The sequence below is a fragment of the Panthera onca genome, chromosome B4 (genome assembly GCF_046562875.1).
Source record: "Panthera onca isolate mPanOnc1 chromosome B4, mPanOnc1 haplotype 2, whole genome shotgun sequence".
Lineage (NCBI taxonomy): Eukaryota > Metazoa > Chordata > Mammalia > Carnivora > Felidae > Panthera > Panthera onca.
In genome coordinates, this window is record NC_138345.1 from 132,449,455 (window position 1) to 132,476,656 (window position 27,202).

General features: G+C 55.2%; 1 protein-coding gene across 2 annotated transcripts in view; it reads left to right on the forward strand.

Annotated features, from left to right (window-relative positions):
* Positions 1 to 27,202, forward strand: part of CACNA1I (calcium voltage-gated channel subunit alpha1 I) — a 116,354-nt gene that overhangs the window by 18,549 nt on the left and 70,603 nt on the right. Inside the window, exons 3-4 of one of the 2 annotated variants that reach the window (XM_060656288.3) lie at positions 12,668 to 12,779; positions 14,459 to 14,592. In XM_060656288.3, coding sequence (XP_060512271.3) covers positions 12,668 to 12,779; positions 14,459 to 14,592 — 246 coding nt within the window. Of the gene's footprint in view, positions 1 to 12,667; positions 12,780 to 14,458; positions 14,593 to 27,202 lie in introns of those variants that run through there. The other variant, XM_060656283.3, reaches the window with a different exon arrangement.

Sequence of the window (27,202 nt, forward strand, 5' to 3'; positions counted from 1 at the left end):
TGTCTGCACAGAGCCCGATGCGGGGCTCGAACTCAGGAACTATGAGATCATGACCTGAGCCGAAGCTGGATGCTTAACCGACTGAGCCGCCCAGGTGCCCTGACCCTCCAGCTCTTTATCAGTCCTTCTTTGTGCTACAACTTTCCTCTCCGCCTCAGGGGGATGGTTTGTGGCTTGCTTTGTCTCCTCCATCTTGCCCAGCGTGGGCCTGGCACTGATGGGCTTGTGCCTCACCTTCTAGTTCATACGGTACTGTCCTGCCCCACCACCATGGCCGCTCAGGTCCTCTCAGCACCTCCTGTGAGGCGGCAGGGCCAGGAGTTTGCTAGCCCCATTCTACAGCTGGGGAGACTGAGGCCCAAGAAAAAAGGGAGGCTGACTTGCCCAAGGGCACACGTTGAGTAATCAGAAAGCCAGGGCAGACTGGAGCCCAGCACTCTAGACTCTGAGGCCAATGCTGCACCTGCCTGGCCGGCTTATGGCTGGGGAAGGGGTTCTTTATGGGAGGGTATCCCCTCCTCCTGCAGCCCCGGGCTAATGGGAATGCCCGGGCGGGTGGCCCCTGTTGCTGGAAGGAGCAACACATATCTGGGAAATGGCCCGTTGCTCTCCATCTGGTATAGAGAGGGTTGACTTTTCTCAGATGCAAAAGTCAGCATCCAGCTGTGCCCTAGGGATGCTTCTGGTGGCCAGACTGGATGCGGTGCTCTCGGTTGGTCAGCAGGGTGGGCTGGACTCTGGTACCATCACGTGGCGATTTCTGTGCAACCAGAGCTGCAGGTGAGGAAGCTGCCCCCGATCCGTCCTGGGGGGACTTGGTGAAGCCTGCCTGGAGGAGGGGGCATTTGGCCTGGGTCTTGCTGCGTGAGTAGGAGTTTTCCCGAAGAACAGTTGAGGGATAGTGTTCCAGGCAGAGAGAAGGGTATAAAGAACAGTGACCGGAATCATACCCCTGTGATGCAAAGTGGGATAAAGGCTGGGCAGAGGGACCCTCAGGGGGGCCGTGGCCACCGGGAGGAGGATGGAGTGGCCAGTCGGGCCTGCCTGGGATGCCGCAGGAGCTGTTTGATGAAGGAGGAGACCCCCAAGCCAGGGTGAGAGAGTCTTTGATGGGTGAGAGGTGGAGGGCGTGGGGGTGGCATCCCAGCTGAGGAAAGCGCCTAGTCAGATGCCCGAGCTGAGCTGGGGTCACCCCGGATGTTTTGTTAACAGCATGGCGTGTGCACTGGGTGAGGGCAGGAGTGAGAGCTGAGCATCGAAGGACATTTGGGGTCCGGATCTGGAGGGCACAGGGAGACACTGCCCCGGGAGGGCACTGGCGTTCACTAAGGACCACCCGTGTGCGGGGAGCATTTCCTCTTCCCCGGCAGCTCAGGCGGCTCTAGAGAGGCCCATTTGTCAGGGGGGCCCAGAGAGGTGGAGTGCTTGTCCAGGGCGGCAGTGGCCCCGTGGGGCTTGGGCCGGAGCCCAGGGCGTGTGCAGCCCTGTGAGACCTGACTGCAAGGCTAGTCGTAATTGGTAGCGAGCAGGAGAATTAGAAAGAGGGCTGGTTGGCTAATGAAGTGTCAGCCCCCTCCTGGGGCATTTAAAACATGATTGGATTTGTATTCGTCCATCTTGCCTGGGTGTCTGTGTCAGGAGCCAGCTTTGACCTGCCACCTCCCTCAGACTGTCCTGTTGGGAGACAAATGGCCCCGTTTGTTTCTCTCCGAGAGAAATCGATCCGTCTTTTTAATCAGCCGGAATGTCTTTCCGCCGGTCTCTCTCTGGCTCTCCTGTGGGGCTGCCTTCCACCTTTCTGGCCCCGTCTGCCCTGTGGAGCTGTGCTCTGGTCTCCCTCTTCTCTCCCCAAGTGCAGATCCTGACGCTGGTGCTTACTGCTGAGTACCAGTACCACCTGACGCTGGTGCTTACTGCTGGTGATGCTGAGCAAACAGCTCGACCTCTCTGGATGGCAGTTTCTTTCTATATGAGAAAGCAGGAGGAGGAGGCGTGGCTGACTGTGAGGTGCTATATGGGAATGGGAGGGCTTGGAGCGCTATGGGAGGGGCCGGGGGTGGGCTGGGGGCGGCGGGTAGAGGTGCGGACAGCAGGGTGTTCAAGGTCTGCACCTGGCTTCTCCCAGAGAGCTGGGGCGGGGGGGGGGGGGGGGAGGCTCTCACCTGCACCTCTGTGTCAAGTGAGGAGATGACTGAGGATTGACTGTCCCCCGAGGTCCAGTCTGGGGTCTGCCGAGTGCGAGCTTCGTGACCTCAGGCAGGTCACTCCTTCTGTCTGGGTCTCAGTTTCCTCATCCACCAAATAGTGGTGTGGGGGAGGTTAGGCTGTATCGGTGATTTTCAGGGAGGGTTTTGCCCCCAGAGGACATTTGGCAATGTCTGGAGGCCTTTGGGGCTGTCACAACTTGGGGAGGGTGTGCTACTGGTTTCTAGTGGGTAAAAACGACACACAGGACAGTTGCCCACGACAAAGAACGATCAGGTCCTAAATGTCAATAGTGCCCAGGCTGAGAAACCCTGGCCCAGGTGGTCCCTGGGGTCTTGGGGAGCTCTGAAAGTATGGGCACAGCAGGGAAGGGGGTGTAGAGTGAGAGAGGGAATCTCTGAAGGAGGAAGAGAGGACAGTGCTGAGTCCCAACCTGAAGGGTTTCCTGTGGTCATGTAAACTTGGGGTCGAATCCTGGAGCTGCCATTTACTAGAGTGTCCCATTTCCAACCGCCTCCCCTACACCCACCTGTCCTTGTCCCCACTCATCGTTCTTTACTCCATCCATCCATCCATCTACCCATCCATCCATCCATCCATCCATCCATCCATCCATCTTTCCATCTCTTCATCCATTCATCTGCCCATTGACCCATCCACCTTCCTTAACCTCTACATTCATGCACTCACCCCCCCACCCCTGTCACCTTCACAACCATCTACCCATTCAATCATCCATTGACCCAACGGCCCCACCCCATGCTCCTGTCTGTCCATCTATCAGCCCATTTACTCACTGATCCATTCCCTTCTTTGGAGGATACTTATTGATCAACACACTTCCCCCAGTCTCTCATCCACCTGTTACCTGCTCAACGCCCAGTCAAGCCCTCTTCTTGTACCGTGTGTAAGGCCTTTTGTATCTGACTTATTCTCCTCACCTTCTCCTAGACTGTGAGTAACTTGAGGACAGGCTCCATGATCCATTAGTGCCTGCCTCTTCTTTAGGCCTTGGCCCTCAGCCCTGCACATAGTAGATGTGCAGCAAAGCTTTCAATGAAGCGCATCCTAGCAAGCAAGGTTGGAGGTGGAGGTTGTGTGGACAGAGAGGAGGCCAGCCAAGAGCACTTAGACAATGGGCCTTGGATGCCAAGCCAAGGAGTTTGGAAACTCTCTGGAAGGCCGTGGGGAGCCGTGGAGGGCTTTTGGTTTTGGAGGAACCCACTGGCTGCGTGTAGAGGCTTTGCAGAAAAGGCAAGGCTGAAGGAAGAGACTGTTCAGAGTGAGGAGTGGGGAGTGCAGCCTGCCTGGGGCAGTGGGGGTGCAGATTTGTGGGTGGAGGGGAGAGATTTAGGTGGGGAAATGGACAGGTCTCTGAGAGGGACAATGGGATGAGCGGGAGGGAGCCTCTGGAGGGTCCTCCTCTGGACAGCTTCCAGCACTGGTGGTGGCTGAGGGACATCATTCATTAGGGGAGGGAAGTGCAGAGAACTTGGCAGTCTGGGAGAATATGACCTACCCCATTATGATGGACTTGAGGTTCCTAGAGACAACCTAGGGCATGTCTGGGAGGTCTGTTGGTCAGGATGGAGTGAGCCTGGGGCTGGGACAGATTGCAGACCTGGTCAGCTTGCTGACCACCAGAGTTGAGGCCTTGCGAGTGGGTGTGGGATCAAGGAGAGGAGAGGGGAGACCAGAGGCTGGGGAGCCTGAGAAAGGCCAACATTTGAGGGTCGGAGCCCATGAAGTAGGAGAAGGCCCAGGTGTCTCCAGGGCCCGAGGGGGAGAGAGTTTCTAGAACAAGATCTTAGCCTGGGGGTTCTTTTCTTCTCTTTTTTTATTTTAGGAAAGAGGTGGGGGTGGAGAGAGAGAACGAGGTGGAGAGAGGGGCACAAGGAGAGAGAGAGAGAGAGAGAGAGAGAGAGAGAGAGAGAGAGAGAATCTTAAGCAGGCTCTGCGCTTAGCTCGGAGCCTGACTGAGGGCTTGATCCCATGACCTTGGGATCATGACCTGAGCCGAAAGAAAAGAGTTGACGCTTCCCCGATGGAGACATCCAGGCGCCCCTGGGGTTCTTGAACCTGGATGGGGTCAAGTTGCACGTTTGTTTTCACTGATGTCAGACCGAAATGGAGCCTTTCTTTCTATTATGAACGGAGGTAACAAAGCACGGTGTGATTACTGGCAGTTTCTGTGGCTCACTAGTAGCAATCGCTGATGTCTCCCTGTCACATTGGGGTGCTTGTGGACTTCATCACTGCTTTACCGTCACAGTATCAGACCCGCCACTGGCCCTGGCTCTTCATTGTGTTGATAATGAATCTCGAGTGGTTCTCCTTCCTCCTGAGTTTGTTTGTTTGTTTTTTTAATGTGTTGACAACTCTTTTAACATAACTGGCTTCCTTCCTTTCTAATTCTGGGCATTAAAAAAACGTAAGCATTAAAAACATTATCCTGAGAAGGGCCTCATGAACTTCCCCAGGGGGTACGGAGAAGCCGAGAGCTGTGTTTGCAGGAGAGCGCATCCGGGGTGCCCAGGGCTGCGGGCCAGATGGGCGAGGAGGAGGGTGTGCACGCGTGTCAGCGTGTGCAGGTGCTGGAAGGGCTGCGGGGCTCCGTGAGAGTGCATACGTGAGTGTGTGTGTGTGTGTGTGTGTGTGTGTGTGTGTGGTCGCTGGCAGGCAGGGGAGACGTGTGGCGGAGGACTGGTCCCCAGGAGGCCGAGGGAGAGTGTCATCACCCTCTGTCCAGCCCTCACCCTCTGTCTGTGTCCCCGCCAAGTGTCTGTGGTTTCTGGAGGGCAGGGATGACATCTTCTTCATTTGGGGTTCCCAGACCACTGTGGGCCAACAGAGGGGGTCTCAGCGAGGGGGTGCCGAATAATGGCATAGTGAGTGATGGATGTTAGAAAGGAGAAGGGGGAGTTCAGGGTGGGAAGGGAGGCTACAAATCCCTGCAGCACAGAAATGCCTCCTTAGACTCCTCGATGCCTCCAAGTGATGGGGACCTCACTCTTCTCTGAGGCTGCAGATGCCCCGAGCAGCTGCTCCAGGTAGGGCTCTGGGCACAGAGAGGGATCGATACCCTCTGCCCTTTGGAGAGCACAGCCTGGTTGGTGGTGAGAAGCCAGAACAGACCACACTCAGTTCCATAGCTGATATAAGTGGGGGACATTCAGGACATCGTGAGGGCTTGGGGGAGGCATCTGTTCCCCCTGCCTAGGACTCCAGGAGGCTTCCCCGAAGGCACACCTCCTTTGTGGGTGGGATCTTGAGGCTGGGTCAGCCCACAGACAGTGGGGCTCTGGTCCCCAGGGCCTTGCCCTGCCCTCCCCTTTTCTTCGGCAGTGGCTGAAGCCTCCTTGGCTGGAGTTTCTGTCCCATGGACTATCCGCCCCGGGGTTTTCTTCCAAGCTAGCAGCCCCTGTTTCCTCACCTCCCCCACTCCGGCTGTCTCCACCGGGCACCGAGGCTTGCTGGGCATCTGGGAATCAGAAATGTTGGCCAAATTCAATAGGTTCTCCAATCATGGGGCCTCTAAGACGCGGACCTCATCTCACCCCGCAGGAGTTCTCAGCCCACTGAGACCTGGAAGCGTATAAGCAGAATCAATCAGCCCAGGCAGGGCAGTGTGTCACATGGGGAGCTCCCCACTGCTGGGGGCATGTAAGCAGAGAGGCCTAGGCCTAGGGCCAGGTCTGTCCACTTTAAGGAGCAGTTTTCTGTTCCACCTCAACCACCATATCACCTCGGGCAAGTATCTGGACCTTCATTTTTGCGTCTGGAAAATGGGTGTAATAATGTCTGCCGTGCCCGTATCCCGAGGCTGCAGTAGGCAGGAGAGGAACGAATCCTTAAACAAACAGAAGACAGGATGGTGTGAAATTCAAATCCCTCACTAGCTGCGGCCTGGGTCTCGGCAAACCTGTCACACCCTCCCTTGCAGGGCTGTGGTGACGTTTCCCGTGGTGGGGGGGAGCTGGGGTCTGGGACAGTGGCCACCCCAGCAGGTGCTTGTGTGGTTTTAATTGTTGCATTTGATTTTTCCTTGTCCCAGTTGCCCTTCATAATTTTTTTGTTGGCCCTTTTATTGAGGTAAGATATACATACAGTAGAGCTCACAAACTGTCTTGTCCAGCTCAAGGCATTTTTCCATATAAATACACTACTGTGACCGCACTCGGGCCAACAAGAACATCTCCTAAAGATGGAGAGAGCCCTGGGAGCTCCCTTGTCCCCCACCCCCAACAGGTGCTCGCCTGAAGTCACCGCTGCTCTGACCTCCCTCACTGCAGGGTTAGCTCTGCCTGATTTTTCACTTTGTAAAATCGGATTCACGTACTCTTTGCTCTCGGATGTCCAGCTGTTACCCGGCATTATGCCCGTGAGCTCCGTCTCTGCTGTCGTGTGTTATCAGTAAGCTTGCCCTTTTTCGTTGCTGGGGAGTATTCCATCGAATGGATGTGCCGCGGGCGTTTCTCAGCCTTGGCACTGTTCACAGGTGGGGCTGGATAATTCTTTGTGGCGGGGCCGTCCCGTGCATTCTAGGACGTTCAGCAGCATCCCTGGTCTCTACCCGTTAGATGCCAGTGTCCTGTCTCCCCATATCGTGACAATCAAAAATGTCTCTACACATGGCCGCATGTCCCCTGGGGGCTGCCTGACTCATTCTCCTGGTGAGGGACACCTGGGTCGTTCCCAGGTTGGGGCCATCGTGAATAACACAGCTATGAGCATTCTGGTTTTTGTGGACTTCTGTCAGAATTACTCCAGGGTATCCACCCAGGAGCGGCACTCCTGGACCCTAACGTGGGCCTCCGTTTTGCTTTACTAGAGGCCAAGCAGCTTTCCAGAGGATTTTGCTCATAAAGACACGCCCAATGAATAAATTAACGAAGTAGGGAATGGATGTCCTCTTCAAAGCCCAAGGGTCTACTGCATGCTTGACATTCAGAATGGTGGCCACACATCGCAGCTGGCTTCCAGAACAGGGATGTGCTCTAGGTACATCCAGGATGGGAGTAAGCCTCGTTCATCTCAGGGCGCTGATGCACAGGCCACGTATACAACAGGTGCTGCATGGGTGCTTGTGGACCCAGCCTTGTAGAAGCTGGGATCCAGGATCTGGAACCTCAGGCCCCAGCCTTTGGAGACCAGAGTCCTGAGCCTCTGTCCATGGACTCATTGAGGACCCGTAGGGGAAGGGCCCCCTGCATAGGGGCCTGGCCCGTCTTCCCGGCCTCTCTGGCCCAGGGGGGATGCAGCTTCCAGCTTCTTCCTCCACTTGATTTATTTAGACAACTGAGGTGCACCCTGGGAAATGGATCAGATTATAGATTTGACAAAAATAAAAACAAATTTGGCTGGCTCAGCCAAACCCGGCACTCCTGCCCCTACCCACCCTCCCAGAACCCTCCGAATTACAGAAACCGTGACTGTCATCCGGGCCTCCAGGATGGAGGGTGGTGGTCACCATGGTAACCGTGCTGGCCTCTGGCTCTGGCTCCCGGAGAAGAGGCTGCCCAGAGGGGCCTGCTGGGGCATCAAGCGCTGCCCCTCCATCCGGTCCCTCTTCTCTCTGGGAAGTGGCAGGTTCGAGGAGGCCCCCGGCCCGGTGGCTTCCCCAGCGACCCTGTCCCTCCAGTTTTCAAGACAGCCGTTGGGTGGAGTTACGACTCTGGTCCCGCTTGATTTCTTACCGACAAGGGGGGGCCTTGAGACCATCAGCCTCCCCTTGCCAGCATCCCCCACCCCATTAGCTCCTCCTGGTGGGATAGTCATCCTTCCCAGCCACGCAAGGGTGGAATGTCATCCTTCCTGACTCCATGACCCAGACCCAGACCGGAGGAGACAATGAAGGCAAGAAGGAAAAAGCAAATATTCCACTGGGCCCATGCCAGTTGAGGGTCTCTCATGTTCCAGGCTCTGTGCCCGGGGGCAGCAGAACACGGGGCTGAGAACATGGGGGGCGGGGTTAGTAGTCAGCAGGGGGCAGATTCAAATCCTGCCATAACAGCTGTGTGGCCCTCAGTGCTTCGGTTTCCTTATCTGTAAAATGTGGATAGCAGCGATACCTGCCGGTTTTAGGGAACTTTGCTGTGGGTCTGGGACAACCCTGCATTGCTAGGTCTAAGCCCGTTGATTCTTTTTTTTTTTTTTTAATTCTTTTTTATTTTTTTAATGTTTAGTGTTGGGAGGGGGCGGGGAGGGGCAGAGACAGAGGGAGAGGCAGAATCCGAAGCAGTTCCAGGCTCTGAGCTGTCAGCACAGAGCCCGACGCGGGGCTCGAACCCACGAAGCGTGTGAGATCACGACCTGAGCTGAAGTCGGACCCCCAACCGAATGAGCCACCCAGGCTTTGATTCTTCTTGAAAGGTTGTTAGTGAAGATTCAGCACTTGGGAGGCCAACACGGGTCCGAAGGGCTCTGATAGTTCTCTTGTTCTCTACCCGAGGGGATGGATACTAAATAGCACAGAACATCAGCCGGGGATTTCAGTCCTCTGCTGGTGAGGTGGCTTTTCTCCCCGCAAAGCCAAAGAATGGCAGCCCCTGGGACCTGTTACCGGAGAGGCGGGCAAAGCGGGCTTTCCCTGCTGCACAGCGCATGACAAGCTCTGGTCCCAGGTCCACAGCTACACAGGCTCTGCATTCCGCGGCATCTGGGCTCCCTGCCTCGTGTGCTTGCTGTAGGGTTTAAATGAGATAGTATGTGCTGTTTGATTGGAAAGCTCCTTGGCAAACAAACACTCCAGAGCACTTGGGAAACGTTTGCCGTTTTTACCATCATCACTGCTGCTAACCCGGGGCCTGGCACACAGCGGATGCTCGGTATATGCTCATCACTTCACTGCTGGGCTGTTAGGCCCGGGGCTCCGAGGACCCTGGGAGGCACGGTCAGCAGAGCAGGGGGAACAGGATGGGAGCCAGGCCACAAAGTGGGGGCTGGCTGGAGGTGGGGCTGAGTCTCGCGCTGGGGCTGGGGTGGTGGTGGGGTGGTTCTACAGCCCCCAAGGACCCTGTGTTTTCTTCTCCCCCAGCTGGGTGGGTGTCTGGGAAGGTTTCGTCTGCCAGGGAAACTCAGTTGGGTCGCCGCTGGTCTGTTCCCCCGTCCCTGGTCCTCAAAGGTGCCCTTGGCTGCCCATCCGGGATCTGTGCTGAGCAGGTGCCACACGGGCAGAGCCTGGACATTTGGGGAAACACGGGGTTTTGACGTTTGTTTGAAATCCAGCCATGGCTCAGGGACCCCCATGGGTGGGGAGTCTGTTGTCTGAGGGTCCCTTCTGCTCCTGCTCGCTGGGTTGCTAGGATGGCTCTTTGTCTCTCTGTTTCCTGTCTGTACGATGGGGGATTGGATTAGTTGCTTTTTGAGGGCCTCGATGGAGTTGTTCTGTGACAGAGGTTACCCTGACAGGAGTGAGGGTCTGGGCAATGAAGCAGACAAGGTGACAGGGTCCCCACTGCACGATCTCAGGTGCCAGGCAGGCGGCTTTGAGTTTGCTGTGCGAGGCAGTGGGAGCCATCGAAGACTCCCTGCCCTTGTGGAGCCAGCACTCAAGTCCTGGCCTGCCTTAGTACCTAGAAATCCTCACCACCCTCTTGGGGCCTCTGTCCTCCCTCGAACTGTCCCAGAACCCCAGAGTCATGCGCTCTCAGAGCTCCCCACTGCTTGTGGCCAATGGTGGAAACATCAGGCATTGGGCCAGGTAGCCTGGAGACCTTGACTCCCTCTGACAATCTCCTTCCCCACGCTGCACGGTCTGGTTCCGCTTCAAGGAGGGCTGGTGCCTTTGATCCCTGAGCCAGTGGGGAGCATGTCACAACCGTGGGCACCAGTGCCAGCTCTGGCCTGACTTCTAAGCCTCCCAGGCTCCTGGAAAGAACCCAGACTCTGCCATCTGGGATTTCCCCGAGTGCCTCGGGGGCAGGGCTGAGACTGTCCACCTCTGAATGTCTGAAGCTGAGCCATCTAGAGGTGAAAGCCACTCCATCTGCCTCACCGAGGGACTCAGCACAGTGGGTAACAGCAGAAGCACCCCCACACAGGGGCTCTGGGCACCACTGAGTCAGGTCACTCGGGCTGCTTACTGGCCTGTTTCCCCATCTGCCCCCCACCCTGGTGAGCTGTGTTGAGAGTCAGGGCCATGTCCCTAGGGACTTGGCACACGGTAGTCATGGTTACTGCCAAGTTCGTTACCGTGGTACAAGCTAGACCAGGGGGACAGGGAGCACTTCCGGAGAGGAGACTGAGCCACCACCTTGTGAATGGGGAAGGGTGCTTCAAGGGAAGTTTCGAGAAGAAGGGACAAATGGACAGGGCTGTGAAGGATGAGTAGGAGTTTGACCTGGTAGAGACAGTAGGAGGTGGATGCAAAGGGTATGCCTGGGGACAGCAAGAAGTTCAGCGCATGCCGAGGCCAATCGGAGAGAAAGGGAGAATTCACTGAGTTCACAGTGTAGGCAGCCTTGGATGTCAGGCTGAGGACGATGACGGAGCCACGGAGGGTTTTGAATAGGGAAAGGCGTAATCAGAGCTGTGTTTCAGGCAGATTAACCCGGCAGTGGCAAAATGGCTTGGAGGCAAAGCAAAGCACTCTCGGGTTTTGTCTCTCAGCTCTCCTTCCAGCTGGTGACCTTGGGCAAATCTCGTTCCCCTCCGCGGCTGTGCTTCCTTGTCTTGTCGGCGGGCCTGGCGATAGCGCTCAGAGAATTAAACGAGGTGACGCTCAAAGCGCTCTGATGGCGCTGGGCACACCGCGCTGGCCTGGTGATTTGCGTGGGGCAGATTGGAGGGGCAGAGGCCACAGCTGGAGGCTACCGGGGAGGCTGAGTCAGGGCCCAGGCGAGAGACAGTGGGCGTGGTCTGAGGCCTCAGGGGAGGGAGGAGAAGTCCCAGGCCGGGACAGGCCCGGAGTCCCAGAGGAGATCAGTGGCTTTGGAGTCCAGCAGGCCTGGTGTGAGTCTCAGCTCTGGTACTTCCCAGAGGCAAGGCCCCTAGTTTCTCCGAGCCTCATTTTCCTCCTCTGGAAAATGGGCCTGCTGACCTCCGTCGCTCAGGGCCCTGATGAGGAAGAGGGGGGGGGTGGGCTCCAGGCTTCCGGGAGATACCTGCTAAGTGCACTTTGAACTGGAAGCTGGCAGGGAGGGCAGAGGGAGCAGAGGAGGCAGCTGGAAGGAGAGAAAGCATGGCAGGAAAGGGGAAGAAAAAAACCAGGGGGATGAGGGATGTTCACTGGTAATTAGAACGCTTGAACTTCAAAAAAGTTAATTAATGATGAAGCTGCTGCTAGAGCAGGGCTCAGGCTAGAAGGGGGCCCTAGCAGTGACTGCAATTAATTACAGGCTGTGGCGGGAGAGTGGCAGCGGGGTGGGGGGTGGGGGAGGAAGGAGCAGGGCTGGGCGAGGAGGGTCTGAAGGGGAGGTGGGAAGGCAGGCGGCATCCCAGGGTGAGCGAGACCCGGGGATGAGAGGGAGGCCGTTGCCAGGGAAACCAGGTCGTCTCTCATCAGGCAAGAGGTGTTCGCCCCCGCTGGGTGGGGTCTGGCCAGTGTGGCTACATCCAGCTTAGAGCAAGGGGCCAGGGTTTTCGTTCGGAGACGCTCCAGAATCGCTGGATGTCAGAGCTGGCAGGGCCCACAGAGATTTAACTTATTCGTGCAACGGAGCTCCACCTAGATGCCCGTCACTGTTAGAGGTATGAATGCAAGACCCCTGTCCCCTTGGAATGGAGGTTCCAGCTGTGAATGAAGACAGCAAGCATGCCCACAAAACGACTTTGGGGGCCCTGCCCAAAGCTGGTGGCTGCAGAGTTTCTGCCCCCGGCCTGCCCGTGAAGGCTGAGCTCCACCCTCCTCGGTGCAGAGGCTGGGGAGGACCAACGCTCGATATTCCAGAAACTGGTGATGAGTTCTAACCCCGCCCCTGGAAGAGGAGAGGACAGGGGTGTCCGGCCCATCTCAGCCACACTGGACAGGCCCTTTGGCCCCTCCAGTTCCAGGGCTAGTGGTAGACGTGGAGGAACCATAGGTCAGGGGAGGGGAGAGGTGGTCACAGGAGGGAGGCAATGACAGTCAGAGAGAGGTGGTTAGAGGTGGAGAGGCAGGGATAATCCAGAGATGGCCTGCCAGCTGGGCCCTTGTGGACTTCTCCTTTCCTGGTCCTGAGGGGGACGCTCAGGCTGGGGCAAGGAAGTCGGGGAGGGGTCTCTCAAGCAGTAGGGTTGGTAGGGGTTGAGTTCTTTGATGGGTCTGGCACCAGCAGCCGTGTCTGTTGTGAGGTATGCAGACTGGTCTTTGGTCTCCGAGGTGTTTAAAAAAGTGGGCATTGACCCACTCAGAGGAGGCATCTGGAGGGGGAATGGGGTGTATGCCAGCGTTTGTGGTGGGTGGGGGTATTAAGTTCCAGGGTGCATTCAGCCTTCCCGTGGCTACAGTCTTGCCGACCGTTTTTTCCTTGACTCGGTGTACATGGTTTGAATGTGTCAGCATGCTGGTGATCCTGCTGAACTGCGTGACACTTGGCATGTACCAGCCCTGCGACGACATGGACTGCCTGTCGGACCGCTGCAAGATCCTGCAGGTGAGGCCGGCCAGCCCTGCCTGGCTTGCTCTGCCCCGCCCCCCCCCACGCGGCCCCGCCCCCGCCAGCCATGCCCCGCCCACGCACCCCGCCCCTTCCCTGCCATGCCCCGCCCACCCGCCATACCCCACCCTGTCTGTCATGCTCAGTGGCCTGCCCTCGCTTAACTGGCTGTTTTCTTCATCACTCCCAACTGGTCTTACCCATGCCCCTTGATCCTCTTTCCCCTCCGTCCCCTCTGTCCCCTACTCTACATTTTGGAGCCTCTGCCCTAGTCTAGGCTCCCATCTTCCCCCATCTAGGTGCCTCCCCAAGCCTTCTCCTGCTCTTCCCCACCCCAGACTGACCATACTGTCCCATGCCAGTAGAGCACAAGTGACCCTGACACATTGCTCCCCAGTGCTCTTGGGATAAAGGCCAAGTTCCATAACTCTCTGTCAGTGGCCATCAGGAGCCGGCCTCCAGTGGCTCCCCTGTTTTCATCTCCGAGGTCCCAGGTGGGGGCCTTATCTTTGGTACCTGCCATGACTCTATTCGGAACTTGTCTACCTGTAGTGCAGGGTGTTAGGGTTATACCCATTTTACAGATGGGTCTGACCATCTGTCATCATTTGTAATCATCATCCCATGGCCTCTCCCTGGGAAAGCCAGATTCCTCCTGGGAGGAATTCCTCCTGTGTTTCCACAGGACTCAGCAGTTCCAGAGAAGTCCAGGGTCTCAGCATGCCTTGGGGCACTTGTTAAGAATCCAGACCTGGCCCATCCCAAATCTGCAGCATCAGAATCTCTGAGGTGGATCTTGGGTCTGAGTGGGTGACAAGCTCCTCGTGCAGCCTCAGGCCCCTGGGTGGGGTTACAAGGGGTTACAAGGGATGAGCCTCAGGCTAACTTCCCAACCAGGTGGTGAGTTCACTAAGGACCCCTTAGTGACTCCCAGCCTATGTCCCAGCGCACAGTGAGTGGGCTCATTTGTTGAAGTGAATTGACTACAGCCCTCGTTGATCCTGGAAAGAGGAATTCTACCCAGACCGTGTCCTCAGGAAATATATACTCACCTGAGCCCACGCTGAGGGATACATTTGGGGGCTCCTTTCTGAACAGAGGAAGGAGCGCTGAAACCTTCCTGGAGGAAGGTGTCAAGTCTGTTTTGAGAAACCTCCTTCCCCGTGGGCTTTGGAGTCAGATAGATCTGAATGTCAGTTCTGGTTCCGCCACTTACCTTCCGCGTGACCTGGGGCAAGTCGCTGAACCTCCCTGAGTCGGTTTCCTCATCTGTAAAATGGGGCTCTCTGTGGGGTTGCTGTGAGAATTAGAAGCGAGAATGAAAGTCAGCTGTCTGGCCCGGTGGTTGGCAGTTATTATTAGGGGGAGCCCTTTGCCCTGCCCTCCTCTGGGTCCCTTGTCAGTGTGCCTGACTTTAGGGAAAAAAGAGTGGGCTGTGTGACCTTGGGCAAGTTTATTCCCCTCTCTGGGCCTTTGCGGCCTCATGTGTGAAATGACCCCATTGGGCCAGGACCTCTGAGGTTCTCTTCCTGCCCAAGAGGAGACGGGTGCAGGTCGCTTCCAAGCCTCTCGTGTCCGTGCCTGGGTCCCCGCCTCATACTGTGGCTCCAACCCTGTGGTCCTGCTCCACAGCCTCATCCTGTCCCTTGCTTCTTGCCTTCCTCCTGCCCCTGCAGGTCTTTGATGACTTCATCTTCGTGTTCTTTGCCATGGAGATGGTGCTGAAAATGGTGGCCCTGGGCATTTTTGGCAAGAAGTGCTACCTTGGGGACACATGGAACCGACTGGATTTCTTCATTGTCATGGCAGGGTAGGTAGCGTACCTCCGACAGCTCTTCGCCTCCGGTGCACACCAGACATAACTGAAATATTCTGTGGGGCTTCTTGGTGACAGTAATGATGCCGCATCGCGTAGGGCCTTCCCGGACCCCTGGGGTGGGAGGAATGATGGCCCTTTGCCGAATGGCCTGGACAGACAGACACTCCTTCCTCCCCTCTCTGGTAAGTTGTATGTCCTCGGCATCGTCAGCTGGTACTGGGTCTGTTTTAACGCTAACTGTATGACCTTGGGAAGGCTACTTAACCTCTCTAAGCCTCAGTTTCCTCATCTGTGAAGGAGAGACAATAATTACAGCGACCGCAAAATGAGCGCCCGATCGGTGTTAGCTATTATTTTTCTTACCCGAGATCGCTCGGCAACTCAGAGACAGAGCACAGACTCGGGAAATATGTGACTCCAAACCATGGTTGCTTCTGTCAGGACACAGGCCGTGGTCAGAGAGAAGCCAGGTTACAACTTAGCCCACTTGGAGCATCTTGGACTCCGCTTTGGGCCTTGCTCCTGCTTTCTTGGGTCACACCGGGCTGGTGGCTATTCGTGCATTCACCCAGCGGCCAGGGGTTGGATGAGCTCCTACTAAGTGCCAGCACCATCCTAGGTATGGGGTATGAAGGACAGCAAACACAGAATAGGCCTTGTCCTTCCCAATGACTGTCTGGGGAGAGGCATCCAACAGCCGTGCACTTGTCACACGCACCGGGATAAGGCCCCTGGGAAGAGCGTTGGGGTTTTCCGAGAGCACCTCTGAGCCGTGTTGGGGGCTTGGGGGCTTCAGGACTTTCCTGAGGAGCCGACACACAAGAGCTGAAGGACAAACAGGTGTTAACCGTGCCCAGTAATGGGTCATAGAGCACAACTGAGAAGCGGGAGAGACAGGAGGAGGAGAGAAGGCTGGAGGCCTGTGCGTGCGTGTCAGTGTAGGTGACGGTGCGTGTATTCGTGTATGTGTGTGTGTCAGCATGCATGCCTGCGTGCGGCTGTGTGAGATGCCATTGAGAAGGGGCAGGGAGGGAGGGCAGGCCCGTGGCCGAGATGGGAAGTCAGTGCCACCAAGAATATGCTAGGTGCCACAGGGATGCTCTGAGATAAAATGATTTGCCCACTAGTGTTTTAAAAAATGTTACGCATCGTCTAAACACCCTTCCCTGAGAACAGAATTCAAATGTCACAGCCACCCTGTCACTTATTTAGGCCTTGCTGGAAGCTCTGTGGGGTTCATATGGATTCTCGTGGACCATGCCACCCCTCTGTCAAGAACTTCATTCTCCTCATTTTGGTCTGGCTGGAGGGCCAAAATGCTTAAGGAGGTTTTTTTCTGAAAGACAAGGTGTTTGGACAGCGTCATTTTTCAGTCTTGCCTGTCCAAACAGGTTCCTTTGATCTTCCTGTGTGAAGGACAGTTTTTGTCTGTTCTGGAGTCCTAATTTCTCTCCCCAGAGCCCTGCATGTGGTCCACTCAAATCCACAAGCTAGTATTGCAGGTGAGTCTAGTTCAAGTCTGTTTCTTTTTCCCGGCTTTCCCCTGCCGGAAGCTTATAGGCTATTCTCCTTACCTTCAGAATTCGGACGGTCCACTAGGGCAAGTCTAGGTATAGGATTGTTCCCTGCAGGGCCTTCTAGAACTGGTATTTTCCTTCCAGTTAGAAAAAAATTTCTTTTAGGGGTGCCTGAGTGGTCAGTGGGTTGAGGGTCTGACTTCGGCTCAGGTCATGATCTCACGGTTCATGAGTTCCAGCCCCGCATCGGGCTCTGTGCTGACAGCTCGGAGCCTGGAGCCTGCTTGGGATTCTGTGTCTCTTTCTCTCTCTGCCCCTCCCCTGCACTCTGTCTCTTTCTCTCTCTCTGTCTCAAAAATAAATACACATTAAAAAAATTAAAAAAAAAAAAAAAAAAAAAAAAGAAAAGGGGCTCCTGGGTGGCTCAGTCGGTTGAGCGTCCGATTTCGGCTCCAGTCATGATCTCGCAGTCTGTGAGTTCGAGCCCCGTGTCGGGCTCTGTGCTGATGGCTCAGAGCCTGGAGCCTGCTTTGATTCTGTGTCTCCCTCTCTCTCTGACCCTCCCCCGTTAATGTTCTGTCTCTCTCTGTCTCAAAAATAAATAAACAGTAAAAAAAAATTTAAAAAAAAAAAGAAAAAAATTTCTTTTATTGTTTCTTCGGTTATTGCCCATTCTTCTCTGCAGCCTCCTGGATTTCCCATTAACTGGATATTTCCCCACTCTATCTTCTCTGCATTCTCTCCCCTTTGTCTCGAAGATTTCCTCTGTACTAGAAGAGAATTCCTTGACTTGTCTTCTGAATCACTAACGGTGTCCTTTCCTCCAGTTACTGCCCCGTCTGGAATTGTTCCTTTCCTCTGCATCTTGTTAATTCCCAAGATCGTTTCTCATTTTGGATTTCTCATTTTTCAGAGCAGCTTAGACCTGTTCTTGTTTTATGGATGCCATAGTTACTCGACTCTCCTTATGGATATTAATTAGGCTTCTTAACAGTCCTTTCCTGATCGTGAAGTCAAAGTGTAATTTCCAAAGAGTTAAACAAAAAATGACTCGCACACAAATCTTAAAAGGCACGCGATTTACTCACCTCATTAATGAGGAACCAGTAGGATGGTAATCGGCAGAATTAGGAAAATAGGCATTGGAGAGAGAATGTGGGGATAAGAGAATTAGGTCGGAAGCAAAGCTGGTTAACAGGCTACAGGGTCATAAAGCCATAACTTTGGGGGTTATCCTTTCTAATGCACAGAAATCACTTACGAAAATCTGCAGGTTAACATGTAATTTCACAACAGCAAGACCTTTAGTTAACAGTAAATAGTGACTCAAACAAAGGTATCTTCCCCTGGATCATGAAATAATCCTTAGATGGGTCTGTTAAGTAACGCTCCAAAATGACATTGTGAGAAATATTGCCCTCCCGCTGCCTTATTTCCAAGTTTTAGGACAATTTTTCTTTCCTTTAAAAAATTTTGTTTTTCAATGTTTATTTATTTTTGAGAGACAGAGCGTGAGCGGGAGAGGGGCAGAGAGAGGGGGAGACACAGAATCCGAAGCAGGCTCCAGGCTCCGAGCGGTCAGCACAGAGCCCGATGCGGGGCTCGAACTCACGAACCGTGAGATCATGACCTGAGCCGAAGTCGGACGCTTAACCGATGGAGCCACCCAGGCGCCCCGAGGACAGTTTTTCTTGACTCGTGTTTCGGGGAAGTCCTTTGTTTTGCTGGTTCCGTTCACTGCCTCCTATGAGCACCCCCACCCTGCCCTTTTGACTCGAAGAGTCTCTGTTGCCTACCGCTTCCCCCGTCTGCTCATATTTATAAATTAAGACAACGAAGGTCGAGCACAGTGAGGAGCTGCCAAGGTCTGTTTGGTATCTTCTCGTGGTCCTTGGGTGAGGTTCACAGGCCAGCCCCCTCCTGGGGGCAAGGGAGAGTGGTGCGCATGTGCAGTCCCATAGGGCCCCGTGCCTGGTTTCATGCTCTGTTCTCACCGTTTTGAAATTCTCAACAAGTTCCGAATGAGGCCCTGCATTTACATTTAGCACTGGGACCCACAAATTATGTAGCGGGTCCTGGCTCGGGGGCAGGTTCAATGGGAGACTTCTTTGCTAGGGTCATGAACACATTCAGGTGACTCAGACCTGTCTTATTCTCGAGGTCCTCCTTGTCCTTTGTGCCTAGGGATGGTGTGGGTGCAGAGGGCAGGATGGGAAGCCACGACCTGAGGCTCCAGAGCCCAGCCCCCCAGCCCCAGCCCCAGCCCAGCCTGGGGCTATAAATGTTCTGTTTCCCAAGTAACAAGCCTGACATCCCAAAGACGTTTTCTTCCTTCCTGCTCCTCCCCTTCCCCAAATTACTGCCTCCTTTTTCAAGCTGTGGAGGAGACAGAATCTCCACGCTGGAAGGTTCCTTAGAGGTCAGAGCCTTCATCTCCATATCCAATCAGCCTCTGCTTGCATGCTGCCGCCGTGGGGAACTTACATGGCAGCCGATCCCAAATAGCGATCTAGCACGCCTGATGTGCTAGAAAATTCTTTCTTTCACTGAACTCAGTTTGTCTTCCTGTAGCTCCCATCTGATGAGAACATTCATTCACTTATTCCTTTACAGAAATTAGCATTTATTGAGCAACTACTATATGCCAGGCCTTGTGCTGGGCAGTGGGGGCCACGAGATGAACGAGATATGCCATTGTGATCTCATGGTTTAGAAAACAGATATAAACCCAAGAATGCAATATAAATCCTAAATTGGGATCGATGCTGCTGCAAAGAAGTGTAGAGAACCATGGGGTCATGGACCAGGGACCTGATTTACGTAGGGGTTAGCGTATGCCTTCCTGAAGAAGAGAGGCCTGGGCAGTGAGTAAGAGCTGAACAGGCAGAGGACGGGGGAAGGGTATCTTGGGTAGAGGGAACAGCATGCAGAGGGCCTCGGGCTGTTGGAGAAGGGGCGTGAGGGGGGATGTTGGAGCCTAGGGCTCCTGGGGGGGAGGTGGGTGCTGGAAGATGAGGGCAGAGAGGGGGGCAGGGGCCCGATCGCACAGGGGTCCCAGAGCCTGCGGGCAGGGGCATCTCTGTCATGACAGACATGACAGTCCTGCAGAATTTGGAAGGCAGCTCCTTTCCCCCTCGAGTCTCACTTTCCTTCATGTGAAATGTGCCCAACACCTGCCACCATTTGTCAAAGAACAGATGAGGCAGCTTCACCTGCTGGCATGACATCAGGCTGTTGTGGTGCCTGGGGGTGGGGGTGGGGGAGCAGGTCCCCAACCTCCCAGTGATGACTCATGGGGTGGAGAGAATGGGCTGCCCTTGTCTCAGTGCCACGTGGTGACCCGTTGAGCGGCTGTGCTCCCTGCCACCCCCTGGTTGTGTTCACTTTCCGAGCCAGGTCTCTCTCACCCGGGAACTAAAAACAGGTTTTTGTTTTTGTTTTTTAAGTTTGTTTATTTATTTATTTTGAGAGAGAGAGCACGCGTGCGCGTGCACAAGAGCAGGGGAGGGGCACAGAGAAAGAGAGAGAACCCCAAGCAGGCTCTGCACCATTGGTGCAGAGCCGGATGCAGGGCTCGTTACCCCCACTGCGAGATCATGACCTGAGCCGAAGTCAAGAGTCGGACGCTCAACCAACTGAACCACCCGGGCACCCCACAGTTGACCTTTTTTTAACCCAAGTACCAAACTTTGCATTTATTGCTATTACTTTTATCTTGCAATGATCTCTTGGAGTCCTGATTCGGTTGCTCCTTATATTTACTTCCTGTGCTAGGTCAGCCCTGGGCAGCGGGTCCTGTGGCACCTCGCTGGAGACTCTTTCAGTGTGAGAAACCTCCAGTAATCATTGGATAAAGTTTAACCCTCCTCACTGTCTTATTTAAACTACGCTCTTCTGCTTCTGTCCATTAGGAGGTCATGAAATATTCAATGGCGTTTTGTTGAACTTGAGAGATTGTCTATCTCCCTTGGTGTCTTATGCTGGTAATTTTACCTCCTCCCCTGACATGAATGGCCACTGCCAGCTGCGGGGAAGGGCCTGAGCACTTCTGTTAAAGGCTTCCCTGAGAATTCTGATGATGATTCTCTTAGGTGAAGCAGGGCCAGAGGACTGGGCCACAGCGACCTCTCTGAGGCTGAGCCAGACCCTTGCCAAGGGCATGGCTGGGTGGCTGATGTGGGCCCCGCCTTGCATGAGTGCAGGGAACAGGAGCCGCCTGGAGCCTGAAAGCCCTTGAAAGCTTCTAACTATGACGGCCTCTCTCCCAGAGAGAGCCTCGGTGTGGAAAACGGAGCCGCTAAGGGATGAGGAGGAACGCACCAGGAAGGGGCGACCTCCCCACTCCTCAGACATGTGCACAGCCTCGCGCCCCTTCTCGGTGTTCCTCAAAATTCAAGGGGCAACAGGATCTCTGGGAGTACATGGTAAAATGCAGATTCCTGCGGGATGCCTGGGTGGCTCAGTCGCTTAAGCCTCCAGCTTCAGCTCCGGTCATGATCTCGCGGTCCATGAGTTTGAGCCCCGTGTCGGGTTCTGTGCTGACAGCTCAGAGCCTGGAGCCCGCTTCGGATTCTGTGCCTCCCTCTCTCTCTGCCCCTCCCCCGCTCATGCTCTGTCTTTCTCTCTCTAAAATATATAAACATTTAAAAAATTCAGATTCCTGGGCCTCACCCTGGGGATCCAGACCCAGGAATATGGGGGGCCTAGGAATTTGCATTTTAGCTAAATGCCCAGGTGGCCCTGAGGCAGGTGCTCTCGTTATGTGACCCTCAAGATGCCCTTGATTGGACGCCCTCCAGGTGGAGAGGATGGTTCCCAGTTCTGGGAGCCATAGGAAGGGGAAGAAGCACGAGAGGGCCAGGATCTGAAATAATTCTCATGACAAGTAGACATACTTCATGAACAGGACCATGAGGACTCCCCCTCAGAATTTCTGTCATCAGTAAAAATACCAACACAAATAGCAATAATGTCAGTCATTCAGCACCTCAGCCAGGGAGTGAGGAGAGGCTGGCTCGGAGTCTATCATAGCCTGGGAGCCTCTTCTCTTGAGTGAGTGAGCGCAGCACGGGGAACAGCTTCCCCACCCTGACTTTTACGGGCTCTTGGGAAACAAAACGTCAATAAGAATTGTTCCTCAACCCCGGACTAGAGCTTTCTAAAAAGAGCAGGCAGGCGCGTCCCCTCTGCAGTTGCTCGCTGAGAGTTCCTTTTGTCCAAAGTGCCTGTCGGTGGTTCTGTAGAAAGCAAAGGGAATGGAATCCTTCTAGACTTCATCCAGGGGTGTGAGAAAAAATAAAAGCATCTGCTGTTTGCTGAGTACTCACTGGGGGCCCAAGCTGTGCATGATCTGGCTTACTCTTTACACTAGCTCTCTGAGCGGCAGACTGTGGTCAGTTCCATTTTGCAGATGAGGCACGGTAACAGGGAGTGACCTCCTCAAGGTCGCAAGCTGGTAAGGGGAAGAGCCAGGAGGTGAACCCAGGGAGCTTGGCTCCACGGGTTGAGATTGAGTCCTGGTTCCGCGTGGCTTGCCGGGATGCATTTGACTGCACGTAGCAGAAAAGTCGACCAGCCGTGGCTTGAGCAAGTCCTGGGGTGTTTTTTCCAACGTGACACGAAGTTCTGAGGTCGGTGGGTGCTGATGGCGGCTCTGTGACGTGGGGGCTGACGTCCGTGATTTTCCGGGCCTTTCTTTCATGGGCGCAAGGCAGCTGCTGAGGCTGTGAACCTCGTGTCTGCGCTGAAGGAGGGAAGGATGAAGGGAGACAAGGCTATGTCGGCCACGCCTGTCCACTTGGATCAGGAAGATAACATTTTCTTCCCTAGATCTTTCCCCCGTGCCGGAATACTTGATCAGAACTGGGTCTCGTGGCCATCCTTCGCTGCGGGGGAAGCTAGGAAAATAGAAAACATCGACGAATTTGGCTCAGGCAACCAAGAATTGTTCCCTGGGGCCGGGCAGGATTGGAAGAAGAGAGAAAGCACATTATGTGGGCAACTTTCAGAGCATACCACATTCCTCCACTAGGGCCCGAGTTTCTTTGTTTGCTCTTGGCTCTAAAGTCAAATACCAACCCATGCAAGCTGTGCAGAGGCCTGTCCCCACTAGCAGATCGGGCTGTGGTTATGGGTGTCAGAATGTCATCATCGTGGCTGTTTCCAGAAGCCTTTGGAGCTGGCCTCCCTCCTCCATGACTCTGTGCGCATCATCTGTGAGTCAGGGAAGCACTCCATGTGTCGGCAGGGCCAGGGCACATCTTTACATCCTGATTTATCCTGGGCTCTACAGGTCTGTCTGCTCCCAGCACTGGGTGCTCTGAGGGCAAGGCTGAGGCTGACTCATCATCGCGGAGTCCCCAGAGCTTGGCTCTGGGCCAGCGTGGAGGGGGAGTCTCCATGACATGTTTGTTTGGAATCTGTCATGCCCAGGCACCGTGGAGCTGGGGGCGAGGGTATCCGGGGCCACTTTTGTGAAGCTGAACTGGCGTCGGGTGGGCGTGGATCTGAGAAGATTCCAGTGGGAACCTCGGGGTGGATGGTTTTCTTATTTGCTTGTGGAGTAGAGTGGATGAGAGCCATGATAACCACGCAGGTTCGTTTCCATGGAAACAGGATGCTACATGCTATGAGGGGTGAGGGGTAGAGAGATTCTCTGGCTACAGGCTGACAAGCCAGACGCCAGTCAGTCATGAATCAGGAAGGGTTCTGTCAGTTATATGGGGCAGGAACCTGCCGATCCTGGTTTAAGGGAGTTTATCATTTCCTTTACTCAAAGCCCAGGGGTCTCTGGCTTCAGGGCCCATTTGATCCAGAATCCTGGAAGATGTCACTAGACAGTGTGTCCTCCCATCCTACAGCTCTGCTCGTTATTCTGTGCCGACATATATCCCGGCAGTCTTCCTCCCGGGTTGCGGGTGGCAGAGGTCAGCCCACGGCTCACAGCCTACTCTCTTGGGAGTCACTGGAAAGACCCCTGCCCTTTCACAGCCACTCCCCAACGAGTGCGGAACGTAGCTTCCTTGGCTTGGATTGGCTGGCGTGGGTCATGTGCTCATCCCTGAACCAATCACTGTGGCCCGATTGGCCAGTGCTCTGATTGGCCAGACCTAGGTCTGGGCGTACCCCTGGCGTGAATGCGAGTGCCGGGTCTTCCGTGGCGTGGCGTGTGGCCTGAGGTTGGAGAGGTTAGATGTGCAAAATGCGGGGCCTGTTACCGTAAGAGCAGAGGAGAGCAGAGAAGGGAGAAGGGTAGGAGCAGAAATCGGCACTGGTCACTAATTTTCCAGAACGAATATTGACTGACGGTGCTGTGCTCTCTTACATCCTCACAGTCCCGAGGAATTGATGATGGTGGTTAGGGGCGTGGTGGTGGTGGTGAGCCCCCTGTTGCAGATATGGGCGTGGAGGTTCAGAGAGATCAGCAGCCTGTCCCACGTCACACAGCTTACATGGGCCAGATGCTACATGCTATGTAGCTCACCTATGTGCTCACCTACGGCCGGCCCCAGAACCCATGCTGACTCACCGCATGAGGGGCTTTACCTTTTCAGAGGCCAGAATATTCCAGTTGGTCCGCCCCTGGGGGCCTGGACGACGTCACCAGCCCTCAGAGGGCCACCGGGTGAGTCCTCTGAGAGGGACATGTACCCCCCAAACTCTGGTAGAGCCCAGTGTCTCTTCCCAGCAGCCGTGTCCACCTGTCACGGTGCCCAGACCGGTGTAGCTGTGCTAAATTTCACGAAGCAGACGTCATGAGGCGTATTTGGGACCTATACTTAAACGTGATGTGTTATTGTTTATCTGAAGTTCAAATCAACTGAGAATCCTGTGTTTATCTGACACCTCCACCCAGAGATAAAGTCACTGGAGTGTTGTCACCTGAGTGGAGCCTTGTCAACCGAAGACCTGGGGTCTCCTGCTGCTGCAGTCCCCAGACTTGCCCTGAATCCCACCCTCCTGGGGTGTCTCTGCAGCCTTTCCTCTGACTTTGTGGCCCCAGATCTTGCCTTTGTTCTGAACTCGGCCCGAGTTGGTGTCAGAGCATCGGTTTCTTTAACAGTCAAATGGGCTTAATAACCCCTGCCCTTCTGGTTCCATAGGATGTGTGTGAGGATTTATGGGTGACGGTGACCCATAAATCAGAAAGTGCTGGTCAAGGTCAGGGGCTAATGTTATCGCTCCTCAATTCCCTCTTTCCGGTATCTCCTCCCTCCCTGCCTCCGCCGAACACCTACTGTGTGCTAGGTGGTGGGGTTGTGGCGTAGGCTGGCCGTCGAGTTACCCACTAGTACAAGCCTGAATCATCACAGAGCTGCCTCCTGACAGATGAGCTGCCATTTCCAGCATCTCAGTTTCCTTCCCATTAGCTACATCCTAAATTACATTTTAAGAAAGCCCCCGTGGGTCCCTTGCGAAGATTGAGGAAACACCCTATTTTTATCAGCGGCACACAGAAACCATCTTCTGGGAGGGGTTATTTCCTGGAAAGACGTTACGTCTCAGTCATTTTATGTTGCTTCTTGTCAGCTCCAAGCCTTTTTTTTTTTTTTTTTTTCTGATCTTGTCCCTCAAGTTATTCGTTTGACAAGCTGGTATAGAGAGCCTGCCTCTAAGCCGGGCCCCGGGCTGGACACTGGGAACGCAGCTGGAACTCCGATCCAGCCCCTGCCCCCAGGAACAGGGACACGTCAGAGCACACCTCAGAGCCAGAGGTGCCCTGACCGAGGCACGGTGGGACACAAGGCGGGCGAGCCCAGTTCTGCCCAGGGGTGGGATCTGGAAGGCACGGGAAGGTGCACCGGGTAGGAAGACTGGCAAACGCCTGGCAAGAGCAATGTTGCACTCCGGGAACACGCGATGTTCGGGTGTTCCTGGAATGCGGGCCACATGGCGGACGGCGCTGGGGTCCTGCCGGAGCTTCCGGAGGCCCGTGCTGCCCGGGCTTTCTCAGGCAGGCGGTGGGATTCAGGGGGTGCGGTTTGAGTAGGCACATGCGATTCGTGGGCAAGCGCGAGCTGAGGCAGCACAGGAGGCTGTGATATGATGGCGACTGACTCTTCTTTGACTCCTACGTGGGCCAGGCCCTGTTCTCAGCACCGAATCCACGTAGGAACCCATTTCCTGCTCCTCACGGCCCTGGGAGGTCGGTTCAGTGACTTGCCCAGGGTCGCACGGTATGCTAGCGGCAGAGCTGGGGACGGGATCCAGGCTCCGCGCTTTAACCACTGGGTAAGCCTGCCCACAGGGATGCTGGCCCTATTCCATGTCCTGCCATGTGTGTTGTGCTCACCGGCCGCCTGACCAGCTGAGGAGGGTGTCGTGAGCCAGAAGGCGGCTGGCCTGATGCCTGGTGAGCCGGAGGGTAGGCTGGGCAGGCTGGGCAGGGCTTCCGGATCCCCTGCCCTCTGGCTGTGTGAGCTGGGTTCTTTGGGAGCCTCAGCTGATGGGCCATAATGGGCCGTAATCCCCCCACGAGAAGGTATGTAAAGTGCTCGACACATGTGAATGCTGAGGAAAACCTTGTCAATCAGCCAGGACGCTGAGTTACCAGTGACAGAAACCCAGGGCAAACGGGGCCCAAGCCCCAAAGGGAGTGTATTGGCTGACAGAACCGGAAAAAGCAGAGGGCAGATCTGGGATTCAGATAGAGAGAGTGCTCGAACCATATGGTCAGGATCCTGCCTCTCTCCAGCTCTGGACTCAGCCGCCTTTTGTGTTTTGTAGAATTCTGAGGCCACCACGGAGGCAAGACGGCCGTTAGCGCCTTAGGGTTTCCAGGCGGTGGCTTAGCCAAGGAGAGCCCTCTTCCCTATAGTCCCAGCTCAAGGGCTGGCCCGCCGCCCATCGCCCACCTGGGGTCACATGCCCATCCCGAACTGATCACAGTGGCTGGGGGCGGGGCGGGGGGGAGGGGGAGATCCTGTGCAGTGGTTGACCAGGCCCGGGGCTCTGGGCCTCTCTTGGGAGGCAGGGGATCTGGGAGTGGGAGAGGGAGGGGGCCTCAGCAGGAATAAGTAGGGATGTGCCCTGCAGAGCGGATGTCGGCTCTCCCAGCCCGCTCTGGCATGGCCACCCCTGAGCCCCTCTCCTCAAGGACAGCCCCGGAACTGGGTTCAGCTACTCCCCTCCTGGGGTGATGTCAGGACAAAAGTGTTCGCTTTAAAGCTAAATTACTTACCTAATTAGGCGCTTGGGAGCTGGCAGGAGGTAGTGGGGGTTTTTGTTGATTTTTTTTTTTTTTTTAGACTTTTAGCACCGAAGCTGCGTGATAAAGTAACTGTGTAATTAGAAATTAATTTCTCACTCTCGTAAGTGATGTCTTACTTGGGGGCCCGGAGGAAGTCAGCCCAATGGTTATTCACCCATAGAGCGACCCCTCTTCACCTTCTTTTTTGGAGGGGGGTGTCTCCCACAGCTGTCATCCAGGGTGGGAGGCGGTAGCTTCTTCTGTCACAGGTGGTGCTCATGCTAAGTAGATCCCTGAGTGCCTACTGGGTGCTGTGTGGGGCTGGTGCGGGGGTGCGTCTGAGGGGGGGTGCGTGGCCGGCATTCAACCTGTCTGTGGGAATGCTGCAGTGCCCTTCCCCCGCCTCCCTGCTGTCTCTGGTCCCGTTCTGAGGCCTGCTCCACAGTCTCTCAGGGGGTCCCGATTGTGCCCCCATTCTCCACAGCAGTAGCCGGCTCACCAACAGCCCCTCATTGGCTTTTCTCAGTTTCCACTCCCTCGACACACTCCCCGGGATCACCTCCTGCGTTCTTGGCTCAGGATCTGCTTCCGGGGAACCCATGTTAGACAGGAGATGTGAACAGACTGTGGAGTAAGCCAGAGCAGACGGGGTGAATTCAGCCTTTGGTGCAGGGAAGGGCTCAGCAGAGGCTCCATGGAGGAGACGGTCTTGAAGGGAGGCTGAGAGCAAGGGGAAGGGGCACCGAGCAAAGGAAAGGGGGGCAAGAATGGCGTGTTTTTGGGGAGCTTGATAGGCCGCAGATGTGCAGAGGAGGAGCAGGGGTTGGGGGAGGGGAAGGCCAGACCGGAGGGCCTTGTAGGCCATGGTCAGGGGCTTAGACTTTGTTCTGATGGC